General features: G+C 44.2%; 1 protein-coding gene, 2 long non-coding RNA genes and 1 pseudogene across 4 annotated transcripts; 2 read left to right on the top strand and 2 right to left on the bottom strand.

Moving 5' to 3' along the window:
• The first annotated feature begins 2918 nt into the window (after positions 1-2918).
• LOC136461786 (uncharacterized) lies at positions 2919-3969 on the top strand. Its single transcript, XR_010760451.1, has 3 exons — positions 2919-3292; positions 3407-3525; positions 3622-3969. It is a non-coding gene; the product is annotated as an uncharacterized lncRNA (long non-coding RNA).
• A 372-nt stretch (positions 3970-4341) lies between these two features.
• Positions 4342-7751, bottom strand: LOC136460283 (probable LRR receptor-like serine/threonine-protein kinase At3g47570; annotated as a pseudogene).
• A 3164-nt stretch (positions 7752-10915) lies between these two features.
• Positions 10916-13784, top strand: LOC136461781 (uncharacterized). 2 transcript variants are annotated; one of them, XR_010760444.1, is made up of 3 exons: positions 10916-11333; positions 11661-13397; positions 13469-13784. It is a non-coding gene; the product is annotated as an uncharacterized lncRNA (long non-coding RNA). The 2 variants fall into 2 exon arrangements; XR_010760443.1 differs by having other exon boundaries at positions 10916-13204; positions 13297-13397.
• A 296-nt stretch (positions 13785-14080) lies between these two features.
• LOC136461766 (hydroxycinnamoyltransferase 4-like) lies at positions 14081-15196 on the bottom strand. Its single transcript, XM_066461078.1, has one exon. It carries the CDS (start codon positions 15124-15126, stop codon positions 14203-14205), a length of 924 nt encoding a protein of 307 aa, XP_066317175.1. The 5' UTR covers positions 15127-15196; the 3' UTR covers positions 14081-14202.
• Between the last annotated feature and the right edge of the window lie 11288 nt (positions 15197-26484).

Raw genomic sequence — 26484 nt, 5'->3', positions numbered from 1 at the left:
TATATAAATTAATGAATGGTTCCGGGCCGGAATTCTTCCGGGGGCTCATTCCCCATGAAGTGAACAAGGCCTTATTCTAGTCCTTGGGTCGTTAGTAATGGAGCACGACCAGACTACGTCCCACACCCACTAACGATGTGCGAAGACCACGTAGTTGACGCATGAGCATATCATTGTCACCACTGTAGGGGCACCGCATGCAAATTCATTCTCATTCGATGAGGTGACACATCAGAAAAAAATAATAACATGACATAGAAATTATAAGGAGAGAGGAGATGAGCAGGGTTGTTAATGCATTAACAGAGGAATGAAACTCCGCTGGGATCGTTTTGTTTCATTCACACACGTTGGAAACTGAGTGAAACTTCACTGAGAGCATTTCATTTCATAATATGATGCAACATTTAAAATATTTAGATGTATGAAACTGTGAAATGAACAATGTACATTGTGGATTTTGTTTTATTTAACATCCATATCTCACTTTTGGAAACCGCATATAGAAATTTGCAATGGGATTAGTGCTCCCTTTAACATGTCCATGTATGTATAGGAGAGAGGGAGCAAGAGAGAGAATATTTGATCGCTCCGTCTGGCGACTCTTGCTAGACATCATTTGATGTTGAATGGGTCTCATGATTTGTCAGGCCGTCTAACTGTTGGAGAGATGGTGACTTGGAGTATTAAAAAAATATTTACTTGTGGACCCTACACTAATTTAAGAAATGAGAGTTATTATAGTAATAAATTGCTGGAAAATTGATCTACTTGTCTATATCTTACATGGATATCACTATAGCGAGTAAATTGACTTTGTTATTGTAGGTGCCCTTACCACCAACTGAAGTGTCTTCCTCTCTTTTTCTCTAGAGCCCGTCGCCTTCCTTTTTTTTTTTTAGAATTACACGGCGCAACGCAATACCCACAACGCACGCACGTAGAAACTTTATACAATATAATCATAGGCTATATTCCATTTCTATTTAGAAATTATAGTTCGCTCCGGCTTTGTTCTAAATCAGTTGTCTTAAATTTTAACTAAGTTTATGGTAAGATATATCAACATCTAAAACATCAAAGTACTTTGATTATTAAGTTCCCCATAAATATATTTTGATTGAGTATTCATTTAAACATATATAAATATTAATATTTTTTTAAAAAAACTTGCTCACACAAAGAAGTTTTATTCAGGGCAAGCTAAACTGAATTCTAAGTTGGGACAGAGGGAGTAACGGATTTGCAAACTTTGTACTTATATAAATACTTTGTACGAAGGAACAGATATTTTTGACTATTATATTACAAATTTTTTTATCAAGAAACTTTTGTGTTAATTCAATAAACCAGAGAAAAAAAGAAGAGGCCAACAGTGTGGAACGAAGTTTTGATGTGGGAGCACTTCGATGTGGAACTAATCTAGCGTAATGTTGACTCTTCATAGATCAGTTCTTGGTGTCGGAGGCTGCAGCTCTAAAGGTTCCAAAGGACAAGCGACGACGCTTCAATGGCATGGCCGTCTATGTAATGTGGAATCTCTAGATAGAAAGAAACAAAAAGATTTTTACAAATAGCTTCCAAACGGTAGAACAAGTAGCCTCAAGAGTTAAAGAAGATATCTAATTGCGTAAGAGGGCACTAGCGGCTGCTGTAGGGTAGTTCTTTTTGTGTTGCCCTTGTGTGTAACACCCTTGGTGGGGCGCGGTCACGCAGACCTGTGTGGTCTTGTGTTTTCTAGGGGAGTTGTTAATTTCTCGAGTGTGTATTCGTAAAAAAAAAATCTCGAATGTGTAAGATCTTTTTACTCTCTTAATTAAAAGGTAGAACTCTTACCATCCTTTTTTTAAGGGCCACTTGACCGGGCCTTTCTGGAGGCCATTGTAGGAACCAAGATCGAGCCCCTGGCCTCCCACCCTTGGGGCTTAACCGCCTGCTCTATGAGCAGTTCCGACTCTTACCATCCTTCTCAAAAAAGAAAATCAAAGAACTTTTAAACCCGACATTATAGAACCTTTTCAAACTAATAATACAAAAGAACTTTTGATTCCACTTTTCAGAAAAAAGATTTCCAATTAAGCTCGCCATGACTCATGTTGGTGTTCAGCTACTGAACCATATCGGGCTTCGTCCTATCCTAACAAACGACGAGATTGTCTGCAGCAGCAGTTTCCTAGCCCCCAACAGTGACCGAGACTCTCGTACGTCAGCTATCTAGTGGAGTGCGGGGTAGCAAATTTGATGCTCTCTCTCTCTCGCTAACTCGCACACGCCTCGTATAGGAGGCACAGGCGGCGCCAGCAACTCAACGCACGCACGCACACAATCACACGCTTACAAAGTTAACCCATTCAGTTCCGCACATACACTGTTGCGTTCGTCTTTGTGTTTCTTAGTCATTGCTTAGCCCGTGCTCACTCCTCTCAGGCTCACTCAGCTCTCGCCTCCCCGTACTACAGTCAATGGCTAGCAGTTCAATCTTTCTACAGTATGGCATTTTCTTTCTTCTGATATCTGAATGCTCGTGGGAAGTGACATGAGTCAAATAATCTCAACGTGGAGCTCTCTGGCTGACATCGTCGCTGAAAAAACATTTGGCCCAAGGCCGAGCAAACTAGCTCCTTTTATGTTGGGCTTGGGCTTAACAGCGCACAAAGCAAACATGCCTACGGAGGAGATCGCGTTTCCAGTCCAGGGCCGTGTTTTTCTGTCTTTCAGCCCAACACTGAACTCCCTGTCAAGAAAGCCCACGGAGGAGGCCCGACTTGGGGGCGGCGGAGAAGTTGGATCCCCGTGGACGATGGTGACCCGGGCGGCGGGTGGCGGGCGGTGGTGAGCCGATGAGGGGTGAAGAAAGACCGAGCGGGGAAGAAGAAGAAGCCGACACATTGCATCTCCTTGAAGGCTCTGTGCCTCTGTCCACCACGAGCTGCCTCAATAGTGTGCTCATCATGGAGAAGCTGCCCGCGGTACCCCGACCTCCGTCCGCCTCGTCATCCCCAGCGAGCTCGCCAAGCACGCCGTCCCCAAAGCACCAAGATCGTCACCGAATTCTCTTAGGCCTGCCTCCTTCTGGCCTCTCGTACCTGTTGTGGCTGTTCAGTGCTGTTGGTGGTTGTGGTGCCTCATTTTATTTTATTTATCCGTAAGCAGCACGCAGCAGCCAACAGCACGGCAAGTGAAATTGTGAATGAAAGTGGATGCTCGGCAAGCAAATCAGCAAAACAAATCAGATGTTTTCTGAATTCCTACATCTTCCACTGCTCTGACCCTGACTGCCATATAGACAATAGTAAGTTTGAGCTGGCCTGCTTGGTTGAATTTCTGTGAACTTCATTGTTCCTTTGTTCCAGATGGTTATTCTGAACCAGTTGTCTTGTGAAATGCATATGTCCAAATTTTCAAGCCACTCATTTATCGTATTTTGACAAATGATTGAAATGAGGATGTGGAGTAAGGTGAATGAATAGTGATATGTGCCCACTGCTCTGGAGGTTCAAACATCTACTAATATATCTTAAGAAGGTAAACCTCCAAGCATTTGTTTTCCCTTTTCACTCGAGAAAAATACAGATCCAAAAGAGGGAGAAACTCCAATTCTAACAGCATATATGTCTTCAGTTATTTCAGGTGGCAGCATTTCCTAATCTACCTTCAGTTGTGATCATTCCTCTTGCAAATGCCTGCTGCTGGCATCTTCTATAGCTAACAGGGAAACATGAGGTATGAACCTCTGACATCGTGCATCTCTCACCATCATTCGGTCCTTGGATATGTTTTGAGCAGGACATAGCAAGCCTGAAGGCATAAATCCTCAAATAAAGAAACAAAATCCTTGATCTACTCTTCATAATGATATTCTTTGACTACACATGTAGCGAGATTGTTTAAATAACAACGTTGAAAGTTCTCAGAGCACTCCCTATACTTGATCTACTCTTCGTAATGTTGAATGTGAACATACGAAGAAATAACATGCCAATGCTATATACCTTATAATTGTATAGATCTCAGAGCACCCCTATACCCGATGAAATGTGCAAAGATAACTGATTTTGAGTTAAATTGTACCATCGAACAAACTATAGGGAAACAAACAGTTTTCTTATTTGATTTATGTACTGTTCCTTGTATTTCACATAACCAATCTACTTGCATAAATCTGAACTTAACAAATCCAGATGTCTAAGGACAGAATAATAGAGTCGAAGCATCATACATATCTGCATTTATTTAATGTAAGTGACAACCTACAAATATTTTAATGATGGAATAACAGAGTCGAAATATCATAAACAGCTTGTCCAATTTCAACTCTACTTATTCACTGTTGTTTGAAAATTACTGCAAAATCATTCCTGTGGCACACTTGAGGTATGAATCTCTGATAGCATGCATCTCGTTGACGACATCTTGTATCAGTGTCCTCTCTCTAGGTTGTTTTCTCGAGCAGGATACCCCAAGAGCAATGACATGAACCAAACATTTCTCAATTATGTTTCTTGTATTGCTGTCATAGGTGCTAGTGTGCAGCCACATTGTCGTATCGGCTATCTCCCAGATTTTATCTGGAAGAGCATCCTCAGAAAACTTATGTAGATCCATTGAACCTCTAAACATATCATCTGTTGGGCTCCTTCATGTGAAAACCTCGAGCAGCAATATGCCAAGGCTATAAACATCACCAAAAGTTGTGATGGGAGAACCTTCACCATACTCTATTATTGTGCAAAAGAAAAAAAAAGTGTTGATTAGCATGTCATATTTATAGAAGGATTTGGAATCAAGAAAAAAATAAAACAAAAACATAGCATTTACCAGGAGCAACATAGCCAATGGAGCCTCTTATGCCAATTGTGCTATTGGAAATTTGCAGAATTATACTTTCACTTTCTGATATGATTCTAGATATGCCAAAATCTCCAACTCGGGCACTCATGTCTTCTGCAAGAAGGATGTTGCTTGGTTTGAGATCACAGTGGATGATTGGTGGCTGGCAGTGATTATGAAGATAATCCAGAGCATCCATGATAACAACAGCGATATTGAGCCTTTGTGCGAGGCTGAGAGTATTGTTCAAAGTGGGCATGCCAGATTCTATATGGAGCCAACGATTCAAGCTACCATTTGGCATGAACTCAAAAACCAATGCCTTGAAATCCTGGCCTTGTTCATTGATGCTTGAGCAGCATGTGATGATCTTCATGAGGCAGCGGTGGCGCACCCTTCTCAGTGCCTCACATTCGGCTACGAAACTTTTAGTAGAACCTGACTGGTGAAGGTCAAAAACCTTCACAGCTACAACAGTTTCCTCAGATTGAAAAGCACATTTATAGACTGTCCCAAAGCTCCCTTTACCAAGCAAATTGGCTTCGGAGAATCCATTGGTTCCGTTTGATAAAGCATGATAAGAAACTCTTTCGAACTGTTCCTGAACCATTGGTGGTTCGAATGCACCCTTCTGCTTTCTTCTTTGCTTCCTGTAGATCAAGAGGGCAATGACAATAGCTAATAGTAAGAGTGCAAAGGTTGTTGCTAGTGCTATTTTAAGATACTTCGACTTCCCTCTGTTCTTTTTCACAGAATCTGTGTTGCATGGAACTAAATGAAACTGGGGTATTCCTCCACAAAGCTTGTTGTTTCCGGTGATCGTCAGGTTAGCAAAATTTCTGAAAATCCCTTCTTCTGGCACTTCCCCTTGCAGATTGTTGAAGGACAAATCCAACATCCACAATGCTGTTAAATTCTGTAGAACTACAGGGATTGGTCCTGACAAATTGTTGTGCGCCAGATACAATTGTTCCAGTCCGTTGATACTTCCAATGGCATCTGGAATACTACCGGACAACTCATTCACTGAAAGGTTGAGTGTAGTTAGAGCCTTGTTTAGATATTGGGGTATGCTTCCGTTAAATAAGTTATCGTCCAACCAAAGGTCTTGCAGCACTGTACACTTCCCAATACTTTCAGGTATCTCGCCAGACAACTGGTTCCCCGATAGAATTAGTTGGTTAAGGTTTTGTAAGCTATCGACCTGGGAGTGAAGAGGTCCTGATAGTGAATTGTATGACAAGTCTAAGTAACTGAAAGAAAGTTCAAAAATCTCTCTTGGAATCTAACCGTTCAGGTGGTTACTTGACAAAAAAAGGGCAAATAAACTCTTCAGCTTCCCTATGGTTGGCGGAACTGGCCCCTCTAGATTGCTACTAAATGCACTAAGGATAGCTAACTTTGAGAGATTTCCGATAGATGAAGGTATTTGGCCAGACAAGTTACTATTGTACAGATAAATTTCAGTCAAGTTTCCTAGCTTGCCGATGCTATCTGGAATTACTCCGGATATGGAGGCATCATTAGCACCAAGGAATTCTAGGCCCACCAGATTGCCGATGGCCGAGGGGATGCTTCCCCAAATCCCAGTAGCACTAATGCCGAGGAACTGCAGTGTTGTTGAGAGATTCACTATTGAGCTTGGTAGGTGTCCAGTGAAAGCGGTGATTTTAGAGAGATCTAATAATTTGAGCTGGCTGCAGTTTGACAAAGAAGCAATAAATTCCCACCCCTTCCCATCGTCAGCTTCTAGCATGTTGTAGGACAAGCATAGATTTTGCAGAGCTCGTATTCTCCCAATCGTGCTAGGCACATGTCCTTTAAGCATATTCTGCCCGAGGTCGAGTCCTTGGAGTGATGTGAGGTTGGAGAGTGAAGCAGGGATGATCCCCGTGAACTGGTTTTTATATATAAAGAGGATTCGCATGCTGGGGAACCTGCTGCCGATATCGGTAGGAAGGCTACCACTGAGCATGTTCCACTGAATCTGCAACATTTCCAAGGAAGACAAATTGTAAAGGGATATTGGGGGCTCGCCAGAGAGGTTGTTGAAGCTGAGATCAAGAACACTGAGGTCCTTGAGGATGCCAATGCTAGTCGGGATGGTACCTTCGAGCTGGTTGAACGCGAGACTAAAATAACTCAACGATGACAAGTTAGCCAGCGACGCCGTGATCTGTCCCGTAAGGTTGTTGTGCTGCAGGTTGAGCACCTTGAGATGCTTCAGGTTATGACCGATCTCAAGGGGCACGTTCCCGCTGAGATGGTTGGATCTAATGACCATGATCATTAGACTGGTGCAAGAGCTCAAGTTGGCGGGAAGTAAGCCAGAAAAGGCATTGTGACTCAAGTCGAGGATATGGAGATGGAGCAGACGACCAAGGCTCGCGGGGATGTTCCTGCTGAACCCATTGGAGCTCAGGTTCAGAATCCTCAAGGATGATAGGTTTCCAATGGCAGGAGAGAGGATGCCAGTGAGCCGATAGGATGGGAGGCTCAACGCCACCACTCGGCGGTGTGTGGCCCGACACCTTACGCCCTCCCAGCTACAGTACCAACCGGTGGTGCTGCGGTTCCACGAAGCAAGTGGGTCGTTGTACCCGTTGCTGATTGCCGCTGCTTTGAAAGCCAGCAACGTGGCCTCCTCGTCACCTTCTATGGCACTAAGTGCGGAGACGGTGACCAAGGAGGATAGCAGCAGCAGCAGGAAGCTCGGCGAGCGCAGCGCCATGCCACCCATGTTGGATTGTTTTTGGTATCTATATGCTATGATCGACCAAGAGACAGCAGTAGTAGTTGTTTGCTAAGTAGACACTGCTCGGGGGTGCTATTTATACTGCGACGTCTCTAATGATGCATCAGTGACACTGAATGAGCCTTGCCGGCTGCCCCCAAGCAACTTCAGATAATACTCCTCGGCACTTTGCTCTATAACCCTGTAACGTCTCTATTGCCCAGTTAAGTGCGTTCCTCAGCTCTCCTGTGCTTGTACTCAGGAGTAGGTAGTTGGCCAACAACTATCTACCTGGTAGAGGTACAATTAAAGTTGTATATATTCCATCCAAAGGGCAATGGAATACTTAGTTCAGTTGCCACAAACCAAAGAGCATGGCTTCGGCCAACGCTGGTGCTTGTGCTGAGTGTGCGCGCGCGCTGTTCTCAATCTCTTCTTCTGCCTCTAGCCATAGTGAGTGAGTGTGTGTGCTGGTAAGCTAGTTGCTTACCTGTGCAGGGCAGTCAGGGATCATCAAGATTTTCCATATACAAGTTAGCCATTAGCTATCGCTATAGCTGGCTATAACCTGTTTTGGAACATAGATAACTAAATGGCCTAGCCAGCTATTTAAAACATTGTAGGGCACTGCGTGCGGAGACATTGACCAAGGAGGATAGCAGCAGGAGCAGCAGCAAGCTTGGCGAGCGCAGCGCCATGCCATTGTTGGATGGTTTTTGGTATCTGTGTGCTGTGATCGACCGACAGACAGCAGTAATAGTTGTTTGCTAAATAAACTCTGCTTGGTGGTGCTATTTATACTGCGAATCATGTAACGTCTCTAATGATGCGTCAGTGAGCCTTGCTGGTTGCCACCAAGCAACTTTATATATGTGCTCCTTGGCACTTTGCTCTATCACCCTCTAACGTCTCTATTACCCAGTTAAGTGCGTTCCTCAGCTGTGCTGGTACTTGACGGTAAGTCACCACCGCACCACCAAACACTTATGCACGGCTCTAAGAGTCGTTAGGAATATACCGACCTGCTATTTTTCTCCCTTTCGTGTTTTTTTTTTTTTTTTTGGCGAGGACACATTTTTCTCCCTTTCGTGCAAACATCATTATTCTAAGTCCTTGGGTCGTCAGTAATGGAGCACGACCAGACCACACGTCCCACACCCACTAACGATGTGCGAAGATCAACGATGTCGCCAGCGTTGGGGCACCCGCAAATTCATTTTCACTGAATAAGCAGACACATCAGAAAAATAATGACATGACAGAAATTATAAGAAGAGAGAGAAGATGAGTTTCATTGGGATGAAACCAGCGTGCACTGTTACTAATTAATTGGAAGCTAAATGAAACTTAACTGAAAGCATTCCATTTCAAAACACCATGCTTCATTTAAATATTTATCTCACTTTTGGAAACTATGTAAAGAACTAGCACTTGGAATAGCCTTAGCGCGTCCCTAACGATTTCTAAATCGCCGGCTTACCAGCAATTTCATTGGCCGCAGCGCTAATCTTGCACGGACTAAAAAAAAGCTCTCTTAGCTCTATGACGGTATGCGTATAGTCTGTTCCATATTGTTTCTATTTTTATTGTTTCTCTCGTTAGCAATTTGGTACTTCCGGTACTTCCGGTTGAGGACGACCATAATGCTCTCTTTAATATGTCCATGTAGGAGAGAGGGAGAGAATATCACGTTGCACATGAAGACTCCGTTTCTTAATGTAGAAATGATTTCTTTCTTTTTCTCATCTCTCTTCGATAAATCTACTATCACATTAGCAAAATACTTATCTAGTAGTATAATTAATATATATGGAAACTTTTCTAGTTTTTGTATTGGGAGTGTCCGTCCTTATCAGGCTATTAGGTGGAGAGCAAAGGCCAAGGCATGCGCCAGGACGCTGATGTGAATACAGCAATGGGCCAATGACTTACGGAAAACAGTGATATGATATAACGACCTGCACACAAAAATCTTTCTACAGTCAATGAATCAGCTTGTGGAAATCCTCGAGGAAAAGGAAGTCAACAGTGTGGCATTTTCTTCCTTCTAATATCTGGTCATAAATAGGAGTGAAAGATCCAGCCTTTCGGACAGCCGTCCTCCAAGGAAGTCATGTCCTCTGCATCTCTCAACATGGAGCACTCCCTCCGACTGACATCGTCGAAAACGTTTGGCCCAAGGCCGAGCGACCTAGCTTGTGGAAATGATGGGCTGTGTTTTGCAGCCTGCTGATGCCATTTTTAATTTATATAACAGCGGATCACGTTATCATGTGCCGCCATGACATGTACATGTGCGGCTGCCAAAAGTACGTGTTCGCGTTAGCTGTGTTTAGTTCACGAAATGAAAATTTTTGGATGTCATATTGGATATTTTGAGATGTCGAAAGGGATTTTTGAATACTAATAAAAAACTAATTACATAGCTCGCCTGGAAACTGCGAGACGAATTTATTAAGCCTAATTAATCCATCATTAGCACATGCTAATTACTGTAGCACTTATGGCTAATCATGGACTAATTAGTCTTAAAATATTGGTCTCGCGATTTCCAACCAAACTGTGCAATAGTTTTTTTTTCGTCTATATTTAATACTCCATACATGTGCCGTAAAATTCGATGTGAGGCTAAAAATTTTTAGGAACTAAACCAGGCCTTAGCATTTTCTGTGGACTTTGAGTCAGTCTTCAGAGTTCAGTAGGCATGCATGACATGTACAAGTTGCCACATGAGCAACCGATAAGGGTGTTTTTACGACGTCCACCTGAAACAGAAACAGTAGGCATGGAGAAAAAATGTCACCTTCAGTCGTGGGATTTTTATCGCGCTGTTTTGTTGCGGCAACTTGCTATCCCGTATGTAGACCGCAGTGGTGCTCGATGGGCGCCTTGTGTGGAAAAATCTTGGCATGATACTGACTGGGTGACCATACAACTTCCTTTTATTATTCATTTATTTGTTAATTTTATATACTGAGATCTTTTGTGGTGTTTGCTGATGCTGGTCGCGTGTTCATGGGCAAAATATATCTAGCGCTCCACATTCAGAACCACCATCTAGACGAGGTACGTACTTTTGTAGAATTAGGAAGGATAAAAACCACTAGTAATTTTACATGTATCATAAGGCAAAACTGAAGGTCCTTTGGTAACAATACCAATCAGTAGGAGATACTGTATCTCTCAACCGGGGAGGACAGGTGCAGTGACGGTTGTGCTCGTCCAACCACGGTCGATCGCACAACCCTTCTCTTCTCTCTGTTCTGTTGTGAAGTCCGCATTCCGATCCGACACGATGTGGCCATAGAAGAATTGAGGAGGCAGGCGACGGTGCACGAGCGTCGCCCGCCAGCACGGCGCCACCGGGGTGTGAGGCGCCCGCGCCCGCGTTGGAGAAGAAGAAGGCCGCCAAGAAGGCCGGCGCCAAGCTGAGGGACCTCCGCAAGCCGCCCGGCGCGTGATTCGCGGGGTTCCTCAACACCATCTCCAACGGCAGGGCGCGCGCCGTCGGCGTCGCGTGGGGCGGAGTTAGCGTGCTCCACGGCGTCCTAGCTGTCCGTGCGGCTCCTGGACAGTGACGCCGAGGCTCCGGCTGCGGTGCTAGCTGCTGCCGCGGGGTGGGAGCTTGTGGTCCCCAAATGGAGCAAGTACTTCTGCTTCTGCAATATCTATGATCTCGAGTCTCAACGATGAGCTGTTCGTCATGGTGCACTAGCAGGCCAGCCTCTGCTCAAGTCCTCTTCGTCTACCTGCTCAAATCCCTTCCCTGGTAACATGTTCTTTTTTCACGTCCTCTTCATCTACCCTGAATGTCATGTGTTCGACACAATGTCTAGGCCACTTTGGTAACATGAACAGAGAAGTTTTAATTTGAGGACTTGCGATGACAATTTATATCAGATGTTTATGTCATTCAATGGCAATTAGTCCACATGACTACATCTGGAATGCTCAACAAAAAAGACTTCACATGTCCTTTTCGTGCTTTTTCTTATTGCTTTGCATAATTATTGAGTAGCCTACTGTTTTACAGGATTCTTCTAGCAATCATGGTTTGATCGAACTGAAACAGTTCTTTACAAATTACTATATGTAGAGATGAAGAAGAGGAGGATTACTACATCGACAAGCGAGGATTACTATATGGACAAGCAACTATACCCTAGGTGCAGAAAATTACATCCAAGGAAGAAGCCTATTAAAATGAAATTTCTCTAATCAATACTTTGCTAAAATTCTCAATGAGAGGTAAGATTCTCAACTAGTAGTTGCTTTCGTTTTGTGCTTCTTTTGGGCATTTACCTAAACTTGCAGGTGTTGTTTCAACCAAACAGAGCCTGGTCGAAGAGAGTTCAACGTGAATGCCTTTGGAGAAGGATATACCTGGTTAGCCATGAGGAAACAATCGTAGTTTCTTGATGTATAGCTCAGTATGGCCCTTTTTAAGTTAAACTAATCTTCAGAACATGGCTTCTTCATGTTTGGCCACACCTATAGCAGCTGCCCATCTTAGTTTCCTCATTCCACACAAGCTTAACTCTTTTCTTTAATTTTCAGCTCATCTGTCAGTCTATACCTGCACATATATCTCTTTCCCATATTATAACAGTTCAGTGTTCCACCTTTCACAGTACCTCAAAAAAAAAAAGAACCAACTATGGTGTTGTAGACTAAAGAAAATTCTTTCCTCCTTAAATGCAAGGCAGAGCTCCTGCCCTTTTTCTTTAAAAAAAGACTAAAGAATATTTCTATTTACTGAATTAAGTGTGATTATACTGAAAACGTATTTCCTTCAATTCATCACTGCCTGATAGTATAAGATTACCACATTAATCTTACATGTATCTACAATCCTTGATGCTTTGATGTGAAGTGGAAACACAATTTGTTATCGTCATGGGGATCAAGAGATTAGCCTCATTAGTCATAGCGCTTGCTACTAATGATACATGTAGGATTGCTGGATTAGAGGTGATGATGATTATTGATTACCAAGGCGTCCATTAAGCCCTATTTTGATTCTCTGTAAATCTGGAGTATTGTACTGATATATATAAAAAAGAGCGTACCCAGTGCAGAGAGCTCCCGCTCTGTGCGGGGTCTGGGGAAAGGTGTCAGTGGCAAGCCTTACCCTCGCCTGTGCAATGCGAGGAGACCGTGCCTCGAACCCGGGACCTTCCGGTCACAGGCGGTAAGACTCTACCGCTTGCACCAGGCCTGCTCTTCATTGTACTGATATATACTTTATCAAAAATTCTGAGTTCATAGCGGTGCTTGAAACCAATGATGGATGATCACTTTGTTGCTTCAAAAAGGTGCTCGAAATTTGTGTAAACATCCATTTGACCATAGATTCAGGCTCAGTTTCAGTTATATAAGTTTCCTATTATTCTTGCATTATGAGCTTGCTCCTTCTCAATTTGTCTCCCATTTGTTCAATACCTACATACTGTCACATACATAATATGGTACTTTGTTCTTTCATAAGCAATGAGAAAGCAAGTTGTCGATTTCACAATTGCACACGTTTTGTGCAGCAGCACAATAATAAATCTTCCTCACACTAATTATATTTGTTTTGACAATGCATTTTGCTTCAACTTCACCTACAGACTTATATGTTTTTACAAAAACAAAACGGTAAGACCTGTCAATACTAAAACCGTGTAATATGTGAAGAATTCAGAATGTCTTGAACTGTTGAAATTTATTGCACTTTCATTGTTTTCCAGTCAGCCTCGATGATGCACAGTTGCAGTTGCAGACTACCGCTATGTATAGTAAAATCTCTTCCCTCCCTCTGCGCTTTATACAAAACCTGGCCGAATACCTGGTACCAGTCTATTCTTTTCTACATCAATTGTTACATGAACTTTTTTCATTAGCTTAATCGACTACTATCAGGGTGAAGAAGCTAGAAATTGAGGGAAGCCAACTTAATGCAAATGCCCAATATTCGAGCAAGACACATCTACTTGACATCCCTTTTTTACTGCAAGATGCATGGCAAGCCCAAGATCAATGTTCAGTGCAAAAAACACCCTGACCTGGACGATGTAGTAGCCGCGCCTGGGTTTCTAGTATCTTGTATTTCAGAATGGAAGAAGTACGTAAGATATATATATATATGCTGGGGAAACAACATTTTACTGTATCTACAAAATAGGGAGATTAAAGAATTGGTGAGTGGTTTCCTGCCAGCGTTTCGAGCAAACCAGCAGACCCGGGCAGGTCGTATATAGCCGGTCCTACTTTGTTTCCGGCCAAATCACCTCATTTTAATTAAGATCAATGGTCCATGAGGACACTCAACCAAGAAACTAGATTGTTTCTTATATTCATTAATTATGGTATCAACTAAGCAAAAAGATAATATGTCACTTCAATTAAAGAAGAGATAGAAGAAAAACATGTGATTGGATAAAAAAATTATTCTATACAACCTATTCATTGAGAACCTAGCTGTTTCTATATGTAATGTCTACGTAAATTAATAGATATAGGAATTTCGTGTGGTTTCAAGTATTGAGACTGCTTTAATAATCAAACGGAAGGGACCATGTGTTCCCCTTAAACATGGTTACAAACCTTATTGTTATTACCAAACCTAATTATTAGTACTCAGTACTAGCATCTTGCTAGAGCTTTGCATAAAGCAGCCGCCCTAGCTCCTTTATATTTACAGCCTCCATGCACACGAGCATGCGGACGTCGCCGCTGCCACCACCGTCGTCCATCGTCCCCTCATCGTTCATCAAGTACACATAGCCGCCACGGACGGACTCCGCCCGCGACATGAATTGCGGTTTTCCCCAACCAAAATCTGCATCGTACTGTGGCCTACCGAACCAGCTGGTAATATGCAGGTCCGTCTGTGGCAGGGTGCCTCTCAAAGTCGGTCTCTTGTCCATCTCGGCCATCTCGAAGTAGTCAATCGCGGACCGCACCAGCTCGTCATCCATCCGCTCGACGGTGCCCTTGATGCGGGCAGCGATGGATCCCAATGCCGCCGTGCCAATTTCCCCCGCCGCGCCGGTGACGCATAGCCTGAACACCGCGTTGCCGAAGTAGTGGCTCGGGAGGGGTGGCCTCGTCCAGCGCCGGAGGTCGGCCGGGAACACGATGCGCACTTCAGAATCTGGTGGAAGCCGGCGCGCAACGCACGTGCACTGCCAGATGAGAGCGCTCAGGGCGCAAAAGGTGCTCGTGCCACCGCAGAGGTGCTTCAAGGAGGCGACCTGGTCCCTGGAAATGGTGAACACTTCGAAGGCAAGAGGTCCCTCAGGGTCAGAGAAGATGAGCTTAGGGTGCAATGTCAAGAGTGCGTCGGGGTGGACTGTGGGCGGGGACCGTGCACGGAGTAGGGTGCGGTCGTGGCACGGGAGCTCCACGGCAGCGTGGTCTGCACCGTGCTTGGAGAAGGCCGACCATGTCTGAAAAAAGTGGAATGCACTTGAAGCATCTATGGCGACGTGATGGAGAGCTGTTCCTAACGCCACCCCTCCACACTTCAAGAAAGTCACCTGCCATCGTAAGCACGCCAATTCATATATAATATACATAGATGGTTTTCAATTTTCTGAGAATAAAAAAATACGATTTGATCTCTAAAAAATTATAATTAATTAATTTCAAATTGGAGAAATTTAAAACTACTACCAGTTTTCTTATAAAATGTTATGTATCTGTTAGTGCTTTATTTAGAGTTGTTTGGCTATTATTTGTTTTAAATAAATAATAAACACGACTACAGGCAATAAAACAATAGAAACATAAATAAACCAGTTCCTAATAATTATATATAGATCATAAATATTAATATAACATTTTCATACTAGTTTCATATTTTTCTGATTTAAAATATTTTTTGAATTTTAGATAGCAAAACAACTGCTTACTATATTTGTATAAAATAAAAAATCATCTGTGAAACCAACAAGAGGACCCAATTTATGTACTCCCATTTATATTTAAATGTTAAAAAGCAGACTACCGTGAAAGTCGAAAGTTGAAAAATATTAAAAAGCATGGAGGCAGAGAAAAGTAGTGGACCTGTATGGCCAGTATGATGGACGATGGCTCAATACGTGGAACAAACAGTCTCCTCAGCTCTGGCGATGGCTTGAATTGCTTGACGTCATCGACACTGAGATCATCAGCGTGAGCGACAACAAAGAGTGCACCTTCGCCGTTACAGCTGATCTCCATCCTATCGCCATCGTCGTTGACGCCAAGGCGGCCGGCGAGGGGGTAGAAGGCCACCAAGGCCTTGGCCATAGCCTCCTTGAGCCTGGCCACGTTGAAGAAATCAGCAGCAGCAACATCGTTGGAGCTGTACAAGTAGATCGTTGGGGGTGTGGCTAGGGATGAAAACGGATCGGATACGGACGGATATCACCGATATTACATTTGTTTTCATATTTCTGTCCGGATTCGGATTCGAATACGGATAGTGTCAACTATATCGGATAGGATACGATTGGATATCGACATCATAAATATACGATTTGAGTATTCGGATACGGATACAGTATCGGATGTTGGATATCTGGACTTGGATACAGACAGATCTCAACTCCTCTAAACGGATTCGGTTTCGAATACGGTCGGAAAATATCCGTACCGTTTTCATCCCTAGGTGTGGCCTTTGTTGGCCTGCACGAGGTCTAAAGAAGAGAGCCAAAGCCCCTTCCTCGGTGCCGGCTCGGTTGGCGTTACAAATGATGACTCTACCACCTGCACCTCGAAATCCATCGATTTCATTTTGTTCTTCTCACACTCACCGATTAAATAGGTCGCAACACAACCAGCGATGTGCGTTAGTACTATTAGAGCGAGGGCAATAATAGAGCCAAGTATTTGGCTTTACATCAAGTTATAAGAAGTTATACAATAGTTGTTTTCTGTGTGACTATAAAAAAGTTTTCTATTATTATGTGGTATCATGTCTTAATTTCTTTTTTCTATCCTCCTCATATACACTTTTACTTAGACTCACAGATATCTATGCTTTTGTGCACAGCTTGTAGTTTGCGTGAGGGGAAGCTCTCATATCTCCCCTCTCTCTTTGGCTATAAGTTCATTATTGTAGTTGCTCTTATCTGTAGCTGCAAGGGACGAAGAGTGAACGTTTGGGATCACGAACACCAACAACGTCATTTTCTGAAAATAGTGCGGCTTGACCCGAAAGAGGCTGCAGATATTATTTGTTAGGAACAAGTCCCGATCAGGGGCATGAGTGCGATCCTGACAATGGAACCCACACTGACAGCGTGCACATTATTCTATTCGCATCTGAGAATGGAACCCACACGGCCACACCGACGCGTGCACATTATTCTTTTAGAGACACGGAGATATCATTGCCTTTATTCTAGAGCAGGTGACGCATGACAGCTGGTAGTTAGCATCATCGCCTTTATTCTAGAGCATGTATAAAAAGTACTTCATTATAGAAAAATGTATCTCCGTTTTTTAAAGTCAATTAATCACATGTTCATCTAAATGTATAGAAAGATGCTAATATTTATGATGCGTAATAAATACTATTACATGAGTTCTGAAACATATTTTTATAATCTAGTAAACTTACTTAGAGATACAGATATTGATACTCATTTTCTATAAAACTAATTAAATTTGAGATATATTGACTAATGCGAGATTTGAGTTAGTTTGATACGCTTCTGCCTTGCTTCGCTTTGGTTTTTTTATAGAGCAGCCTCTCTAGTGAAGGCAAAGCATTTTGTAAAAAAAGGATCAACAAAACGATCTCAAAAAGTATTTTTGAGAAGATATAGTAAAAACTAAAATTTTAACTTTAGCTCCTAGTTCAAAAAAAGTTCCAACTCACGGTAACACCTCGAATTTATCATACAACAAGTCATACAACACATGGTCTATCTTATTGTCTGCAAGCTATTTAATGCTATGCATGTAGTTAAGATCAACTATAAATAAATTTTTGTATATCATTGTGTTGCTGTTCGATAGAAAATGTATCACTACTGGATTCAGGTTCTTTGCCGAGTGCCTGAGGCATTCGGCATAGGCCAGATTGCACTCGGCAAAGCCTTTGCTGAGTGTGGCACTCGGCAAAGAACACACGGCAAAAAAATGATCAGCAAAGCCCTGTGTCTTTTATCGGGCACTCGGCAAAGGCTTTGCCTAGTGCCCCGGGGACACTCGGCAAAGAAAAGCGACCGTCACAGCGTTGGTCCCGTTGACGGTCACTTTGCCGAGTGCCAACCCTACAGGCACTCGGCAAAGATTTTTTATTTTTTTTACAAAATTTCTTTGCCGAGTGCTGGCACTCGGCAAAGATTTTTTATTTTTTTTAATTTCTTTGCCGAGTGTCCTCTGTCCGGCACTCGGCAAAGTTTGAATTTTTTTAAAAAAAATTCTTTGCCGAGTGCCCTCTGTCCGGCACTCGGCAAAGTTTGATTTTTTTAAAAAAAAATTATTTGCCGAGTGCCCTCTGTCCGGCACTCGGCAAAGTTTGAATTATTTTAAAAAAAATTCTTTGCCGAGTGCCCTCTGTCCGGCACTCGGCAAAGTTTGAATTTTTTTTTTAAAAAAAATTCTTTGCCAAGTGCCCTCTGTCCGGCACTCGGCAAAGTTTGATTTTTTTTTAAAAAATTCTTTGCCGAGTGCCATGGTCACAACACTCGGCAAAGCTGGAAAAATGGTTTTTTGGACACCCATTTTTCTAGCTTTGCCGAGTGTTGTGACAATTGCACTCGGTAAAGTGACAAAAAACTATAATTTTTTTTATATTCCATCATGACAAATAAATTCATACAAACATATATCACATATATATCTCATCCATCACATATATATCTCATCCATCCACACATCCATCCACACATATCACATCCATCATAATATATATCACATATATAATAATAAGTGCTCAAGTCCATCCAAATAAATCCACAAGTCTATCAAAGTCCACAAGTGCATCACAAGTATATCACAAAGTAAACAACAAATGAAAAAAATACAACGTGCACTCATCTCGGCCAAGGCGACTGTGGTGAAGGCCCAGCTCCATCATTCGGAGGTGCATGAGGTGGATTATTCAAACCACCGTCAGATAGAGACTGCACAAAGGAGAAAAGATTGCATGTGAGACAAGATTATTTGGATAGCTAATCTAGGAAGGTAGAGGCCATACAAGCAAAGCACAAGCGAAAGTAAAAAACTTTCATACTCATAGGAGTAGCTGTAGCTGCAGGACGCGGAGGCGGAGGTGGAACCAACAGCCCAGGTGGCAGAGAGAAGCCCACATGTTGCCCAAGTCCTTGTAGAAACTCCGTAATGTCCGTCAGCCTCTGCGCCTGGGCCTGCCGCTCGGCCCACTCGGCCTCCCGCTCGGCCTCCAGTTGGGCCGCCATCCTCTGGTGCCCAGCCTCTAGCTCCAGACGTTGCCTCATTTCTTGTTCCAGTCGGGCCTGCAATATTTCACTCCAATGTTTTAGTAATGCAAAGCTAATTAAGGTGTGTAAAGATCAATGTGTGACGAGTAAAACAGGAATAACCTCGAGTGCATCGACTTGGTGTTGTGCAGCGATCGACCGTGTGCGAATGGTTGGGCTCTCGCTCGTGCTCCGTGCTCGGATCTAGGAGAGAGAGGGAGTAGAGGCCATGTCGATGACGCCGTCGCCAAGCTAGAACCGCCCAAACTTCTTGCCTTGCCCCGCCCTCATGATGGCCTCTCCATCAAAGTCTTGGGTGCTCGGATCGTGGTCTGACCCATGGAGCGACCTCGCCACCTCAGTGTACTCACTGATGCGGGAGTGGACGCTCGGGTTCGTGTATGCCTCATGCGGGTCCTCCAGGTTGAAGGAGACGTCGGATGTCGCCTTGCCCTTGTGGGACATACACCATGCCTGGAAGTCCAAGCAAGCCTGGCCACTATGTGACGCTGATGGGAGAAAGACAGCACAGTGATTAGAAATCAGGCAGAACTGAGCGTCACAATAGATAAATGAATTCGCATACCCATGCTTGTTTATATCCGGCGAGGCTGCGGCTGCCTTGATGGTGTGCTGGACCTTGCATCTGCAAACAATGGTCCTGAACATCCCTGTGCATCTTGAGGTACTCCTCCGTGAACCACCTATCCACCATCATTGCCCAGCACTCGGGATACGCTTGGCACCACCAAGGAATCATCTACACGTCATCAAGTATTGGACATATAAGAAGATTAAATTAAACCAACTTAATCTCAAAACGAATCAATATTAATGTTCTTCATTTACCTCAAGGTACTGTTCCTGGGTTAGCTGCATCTCTCTTGCGTCTTTCTTGGTTTTCCTCTCTCCAAGCTTCGACCCATAGTAGGTTACGCTGGCCTGGATGCGCACCTCATGATGCATGTCGGAGACAAGTTTTTTACAGGCTTTGGTAGTCACCTGCTCCGCCCTAGCCTCAAATCCCTCCTCGCATCTGTAATAAGTCTGCATACAAAAGCGATGTATCCATCATTATTTCAAGAAAAGTCCAATGAATGCGACGTATTGAGCAATGTTGTGCGAGGGAGACTTACCCAAAGCTCTGCCTTCACTCACGCCGCCTTGTTGGGGTACTCCGCATCGGTGGCGACGGTGTAGTGGTCAAACGAGTAGGCTGGCTCCGTCTTCGATGCATACGTGACAATGCCGGGGAAGTGTTGCCTACACAGAAGACCTAGGATGCCGTTGACTAGCCGTGCGTTACCACCCGACACAACCACCCAGTTCCTGCACAAGTGATTAAGAAAAAATATTAGTTTTTTTTCATCATATCATATGAAGTAGTGGTGATAACATATAAAGTTACTTACTTTTGCCCTACGGGGCGAATCACTAGGCGTTGGTGAGAAAGCGGAACATGTGGAAGGCTCGCGGGACCTTGCAAGTAGACACTCGAAGAGGAGTCGGAGGAAGCGGAACCCATGCCTACCGCCTCCAACTCGTTGTCCTCGTGCGACCCCTCCTCCTCGTTCGTCTACCGAACTAGCTCATTGTTCGACTCATCCACGGGCGCCACCTCCTCCTCTGGCTCCTCCTCACACGGCGTGGGAGGAGACGGTCCCTCCTGCGTCTGGCGGTCCTCCTCCTCCTCCTGTCCGATCCCTCCGCCGCCCCCTCCTCCTGCAGCCGACGTGGTCTTTGGTAAATCGAGTTCATGGACCTATGACAATCGCTCACCATCTTTGTTCAATCACCTGCAACAAAAAAGAAAAACAAGACATAATTAGAAATAGGTGCAAAAATGAACAAAACATAATTACAAAAAACATAGTATTACATGTATTAGAAATAATCTTCATGATTGAGATTAGCTGGATCATAGGTCTCGTCATCACTATCAACATTGTCCAACTCATCAACACTATCCGAAGGAGGAATGTTGTCTTCATTGTTATTGCCTAAACGTAATCGCTCAAGCATTTGTATGTCCTTCAGATTTCGCACCTCGTCTCCAGCATCCTCGTCATCATCCCTTTCATTGTCTTCTACCATTCCTATCTCTTCGGTTAAGTCTATGTCAAACCTCCCTTGTAGTCTCTCTTCTTGATAGAACTCTCCATCATATGTGTTTGGGTTGAAGTTGTAATCTTCATCGTTTGGGACAGGTAGTTTACCGTGTGGCGATACCTTATGCACAATAGACCAACCCTTAAGATGCTCGGCGTCTTTGCACGCGTATAACGTATAATAAACCTGGACGGCCTGTTGAGCCACAATGTAGACATCTTTTCCTGGATAGATGGAATCCTGTTGAATTTCGACTAGCCCAAGCTTAGGGGTCCATCTCGTTACTCCAGGATGAAACCAGTGGCATTTGAATATGATAGGAGTAAGAGGTTTGGAACCATAGAATGATAGTTCGTAGATTTATTCAATTCTTCTATAATAGTCAAGTCCATCAGTGCCGGGCGTAACAACTCCATTGTTTGTGGTTTTTCGATTGGGCTGACTCTGCTCGTAGCTTGCTATGTGAAAACAATATCCATTCATGTCATAACCGGTAAATGACTTGACCCTAATGGCACAGCCATTTGCAACCTGTCTCAGCTCGTCACTTATAGACGCATCAGTTTGGGCTTTCTGTTTGAACCAATAAATGAAATCGGGGCTCCCTAGTCCCGCACCCCGTGAAAGAAGGATATCATTTTCTTGCGGGGTATGTTGCCTTGATCCATGCCAGGGTTGATGAAGAAATTCCCTGTACTAACGAGAAACAAGGGGGTTGGATAAAGAAACAAGGACATACGACGAAATGAAACAAGTTCATTCAGAACTTATCTAATGAACGGTTGCACCTCGACAAGGTTGGTCAACACATATAGCATGATACTGCGCCACTCTTCATTTTTCAATTGCTTAGTGGTCGATGCACTTGCGCTTCTGAGTTGCCCTTGGAAAAGGCTGAGGTTCGATTTATTTTCGCCAGCATTGTAACGAGGGGGTGGATTATAAACGCTAGGAAGTTTCTCAGTGTAGTATTTCTCTATGAAGTTCGACACCTCCTCTAGAATGTATGCCTCTGCAATGGAAGCCTCAATTTTGGCTTTATTTCTACATTTTTTGCGAAGAGTCTTCAAATATCTCTCGATTGGATAGCACCAATGATTCTGCACGAGCCCCCCATCCGTGCCTCATACGGGAGGTGCATAATCAAATGCTGCATCGGCAAGAAGAAGCTGGGTGGAAAGATCTTCTCCAACTTACAAAGCAACACGGATGCCGCTTTTTCCAAGTCATCAATGACAATCCGAGAGAGCTCCTTGGCACAAAGCTGGCAAAATAAGTAGCTCAACTATGCCAGCACTTGCCAGACATGCTCCGGGACATAGCCTCGAACCATCGTTGAAAGAAGCCGCTCAATCCATACGTGGTAGTCATGACTCTTCATCCCGTTTACTCGCAGAGTGCCTAAGTTCACTCCCCTCTTTAGATTCGCTGCATACCCATCAGGGAACATTAGCATCTTGATCCATTCAAGTACTTCCCTCCATTAGTCCATTTTCAAGACAAAATTAGCCTTAGGCCTTCTCCAGGTCTTGCCACGACTAGGAGGCTGCATCTCTTGATTTGGTCTATCGCACAATGTTGCCAGGTCCACTCTAGCCTTAGGGTTGTCCTTAGACTTTTTAGTGTCCATGAGTGTTGCCCAAAGTACCTCGGCGACATTCTTTTCAGTGTGCATTACATCAATGTTATGTGGCAGAAGAAGGTCATCGAAATAGGGGAGCCTCGTCATGCCCGAGATATGAGTCCACATATGTTGCTCACCATATCCCACAAAACCACCTTCTTCATTGGGAACGAGAGCATCTATCTGAGCATGAACCTCGGCACCAGTCATTATCCGCGGTGCAGGGTTTGTCACTTTGACACCTATCATAAAGTTCTTGATGTCTTGTCTGAATGGATGGGCAAGAGTTAGGAATTGACGATGTCTGTCAAATGATGAATACTTACCACCCTTCTGCAACCAAATGAACCTCACACCTTCCTTGCATATTGGGCATGGGAACTTTTCGTGAACACACCAGGCGTAGAATATCCCATACACCAGGAAGTCATGCAGGGAGTAGTGGTACCAAACGTACATTTTGAAGGTTGTCTTTGTAGCTCGATCGTATGTCCATACCCCTTCGTCCCAAGCACGGACTAATTCATCAAACACGGGCTCTATGAACACACCCATATTACTCCCTGGGTGTCCCGGAATTATCAACGACAAGAATACGTTATGTCATTGAAAGGAGACACCAGGGGGAGATTAAGGGGGATAACAAAGATGGGCCAACATGTGTATGGGGCAGCCATCATTCCATAAGGATTGAACCCATCTGTTGCTAGCACGACACGTACATTATGAGCCTCATATGCTTTGTCATGATGTTTGTCATTAAAGCGGATCCAAGCTTCACCATCGGATGGATGTACCATCTTGTTAGGATTGTACCGTTTGCCATTTTTGTGCCATGTCATCTGTTTTGTGGATTCCTCAATCATGTATAGCCGTTGGATCCTCGGTAGGAACGGAAGGTACCGTAGGATTTTTATGGGGATCGTAAGTTGCCTCTTCTGGCCATCATCAGAGTCTACCTCTAGGTACCTAGAGGCTTTACACTTTGGACAGAACTTTGCATGCTCGTGTTCTTTCCTAAATAGGACGCACCCCTTTGGACAAGCATGTATCTGCTCATACGGCATCTTAAGTGCACGAAGGAGTTTCTGTGACTCGTACATGCTCTTTGGCAGAATGTGGCCCTCCGGAAGCAGGGTGCCAATCATGGCCAACATCTTATCGAAGCCAGGTCGACTCAAGTTTAACTCAGACTTCAACCCCATTAAGCATCCAATGGCATCCAGTTGAGACACCATTGACTGATCGTGAAGGGGTTTCTGTGCTGAGTCCATCCCGTCATAGAACGCCTGTGCGGCTGCCTCCATCTCCTCCTTCTCACGTCCCTCATCGAACTGTCCTTGGTGAAAGTCATCTAACATGTCCGCTACCCTAGCATCAGCATCAAAAGCCTCTACCCGTGGTCTCACCACCTCCTCTCTCATACGATGGGCTTCACCATGGTGGACCCATCGGGTGTAGTCCGGCGTAAATCCATTCTTCACAAGATGTTTACCCATTTCCACCTTGTTTACCATTCTCCTGTTTCCACATTTGCTGCAGGGACACAAAACTAGGCAATGTCCTTTAGCAGCCTTGCCAAAATGCACTGTTCAAGAAAGCATCGGTCTTGTTCATCCATTCCGTGGTGTAATCACTCTGACTTCTCCAGCCCGTGTACATCTACTGACGGTCATCCATCCTCTAACATATGTATTAGTGAGTAATGTAACCATCAATTGCATCTACATGGTGTTCCTACTGTCTAATAGGTGAGGATAGGTCCTAATCCCACCCGTGGATGCGTAGATGAGGTTAGTTTTCATGTTCTACTCCTATTCAAGATAGAATTTCGACAGCACCTCCCCGCTGTTCTCCAGATACATGTCCTACCAAAGAAGAGTGCATATCCAGAGAACAACAGGGAGGTGATGCTGAAACTCTGTCTCAGACCAGAGCAGACCATGGAAACTAACCCATCTATGCATGCGCGGGCTGTCCAAAAAACATGAACAATCCAAAACAGATACGGTCATAGATATGCAAAGATTTGCATACCTCCAACCGTATCTCTTTTGAATAGGAGATGCCTAACTGGGTTACGCGATCTACGACCATGATACGGAAAGAGGGGTTATACCTAGGGTGGCGGCGGAGTCAGGCTAGCGAGGCCGTGGCGGGTCGGTGTAGTGGTGAGGCGATGCGGTGCAGGCAGACTGGCACGACGATGGGAACTCCGACTCGACTGGCTCTTCTCTACAAAATGGAACAAAATACTGTCATTTAAAAAAAATTCAGTAGAACCTCCCCTGCACGGTGAGGTTTCCAAAACCTACAAAAAACAGCGGCACGATGGCCGACAAGCACATATGTCTCAAGAGAAGCCATGTAGTTTGGATATCAATCCATGTAGAAGAATATATCCAAGTAGTACCACTACTTCTACTACTACTTCCACTATTGCTACTACTACTATCACTAGTTCTACTACTACTATCACTATTGCTACAACTACTACCACTACTTCTACTACTACTACTACTTCTACTACTACTACTACTACCACTACTACTACTACTACCACTAGTTGTACTACTACTACCACTACTTCTAATACTACTACTACCACTAGCACTACCAGTACAACTAATACTACTACAACTATCACTACCATGACAACAACAAGAGAGACGGCATACCTGACGGGCACCGAGGGTAGGGGCGGGTGGCGTTGGGGTTAGGCGGCGTCGGGGTCGGGGTCGGGGTCACCGGAGTCAGGAACGGGGTCGAGCACGGGCGGCGTCGGGGCGGGCGGTCCACGGGGCACGACCGGGGGCAGGGCCGGCGTGGCTGGGGGCAGGGCGTGGCCGAGGGCAGGTCGCGGCTGAGGCCAGGGCGGCGCAGGCGGCCGGGCAGCACAGGCGGTGGCGGCGCGGGCGAGCGGGCGGTGGTGCGTGAAAGTGTGTGCGTGTGTCCGTGCGTGGCCGGCCGGCTAGGGGTTAAATCAATACTTTGCCGAGTGCCCCCGATCTAGCACTCGGCAAAGGTTTTTTTTTAAAAAAAATTCTTTGCCGAGTGTCCCAGATATGGCAGTCGGCAAAGATTTTTTTTTGGAAAATACTTTGCCGAGTGCCCCTGACACGGCGCTCGGCAAAGAATTTTTTTTCGAAATGTCTTTGCCGAGTGCCCCTGGGAAGGCACTCGGCAAAGAGGAAATTTTTAAAAAAAATTGAAAACCCTCTTTGCCGAGTGCCTTATTCTTGGCACTCGGCAAAGACCCGCTTTGTCGAGTGCCATCCTCCGGCACTTGGCAAAGATTTTTTTTACCTCCAATTTTTTTGTGCAGCTCTTTTAAGGTACCAGGAACTCCTAGTTAGAATTTGGGGATTTCTTGTGGCTTTTTGATATATTTAGTTACTTTATTTCATTTACTTGAATTTTTTCGAAAAATACAAATTTGAAATGCACGTGGTACGAATAATGAAATTTAATGATTCAAAAAATGATAGTCATGATACTATTGTTGTGTGAGGTCGTATCCAGAAACGGATCCGAAATTTCGAACATCTTATTCACGAAACATGACCGCGACTTTGGGTGCGAAGTGTTTTTAAATTCTATAAAAAGCAAACGAAGTCCAAAAATCATGAAACTTGTTGAGATGTTGTGATATCGTATGTGGAGGCTATGATAAAAATTTGAGAAGGTTTGGTGTACGTTATCACGTACGATGCTTACAAACCAGGACATGTAAGCATCGTACGTGACAACGTGCACCAAACCTTCTC

The sequence above is a fragment of the Miscanthus floridulus genome, chromosome 6 (assembly GCF_019320115.1).
Source record: "Miscanthus floridulus cultivar M001 chromosome 6, ASM1932011v1, whole genome shotgun sequence".
Lineage (NCBI taxonomy): Eukaryota > Viridiplantae > Streptophyta > Magnoliopsida > Poales > Poaceae > Miscanthus > Miscanthus floridulus.
This window is presented reverse-complemented; position numbering and strand designations above follow the sequence as displayed.

Coding starts and splice junctions, on each gene's coding strand:
- LOC136461766 (XM_066461078.1), bottom strand. CDS start 15,126: ATGTATATTATATATGAATTGGCGTGCTTACGATGGCAGGTGACTTTC.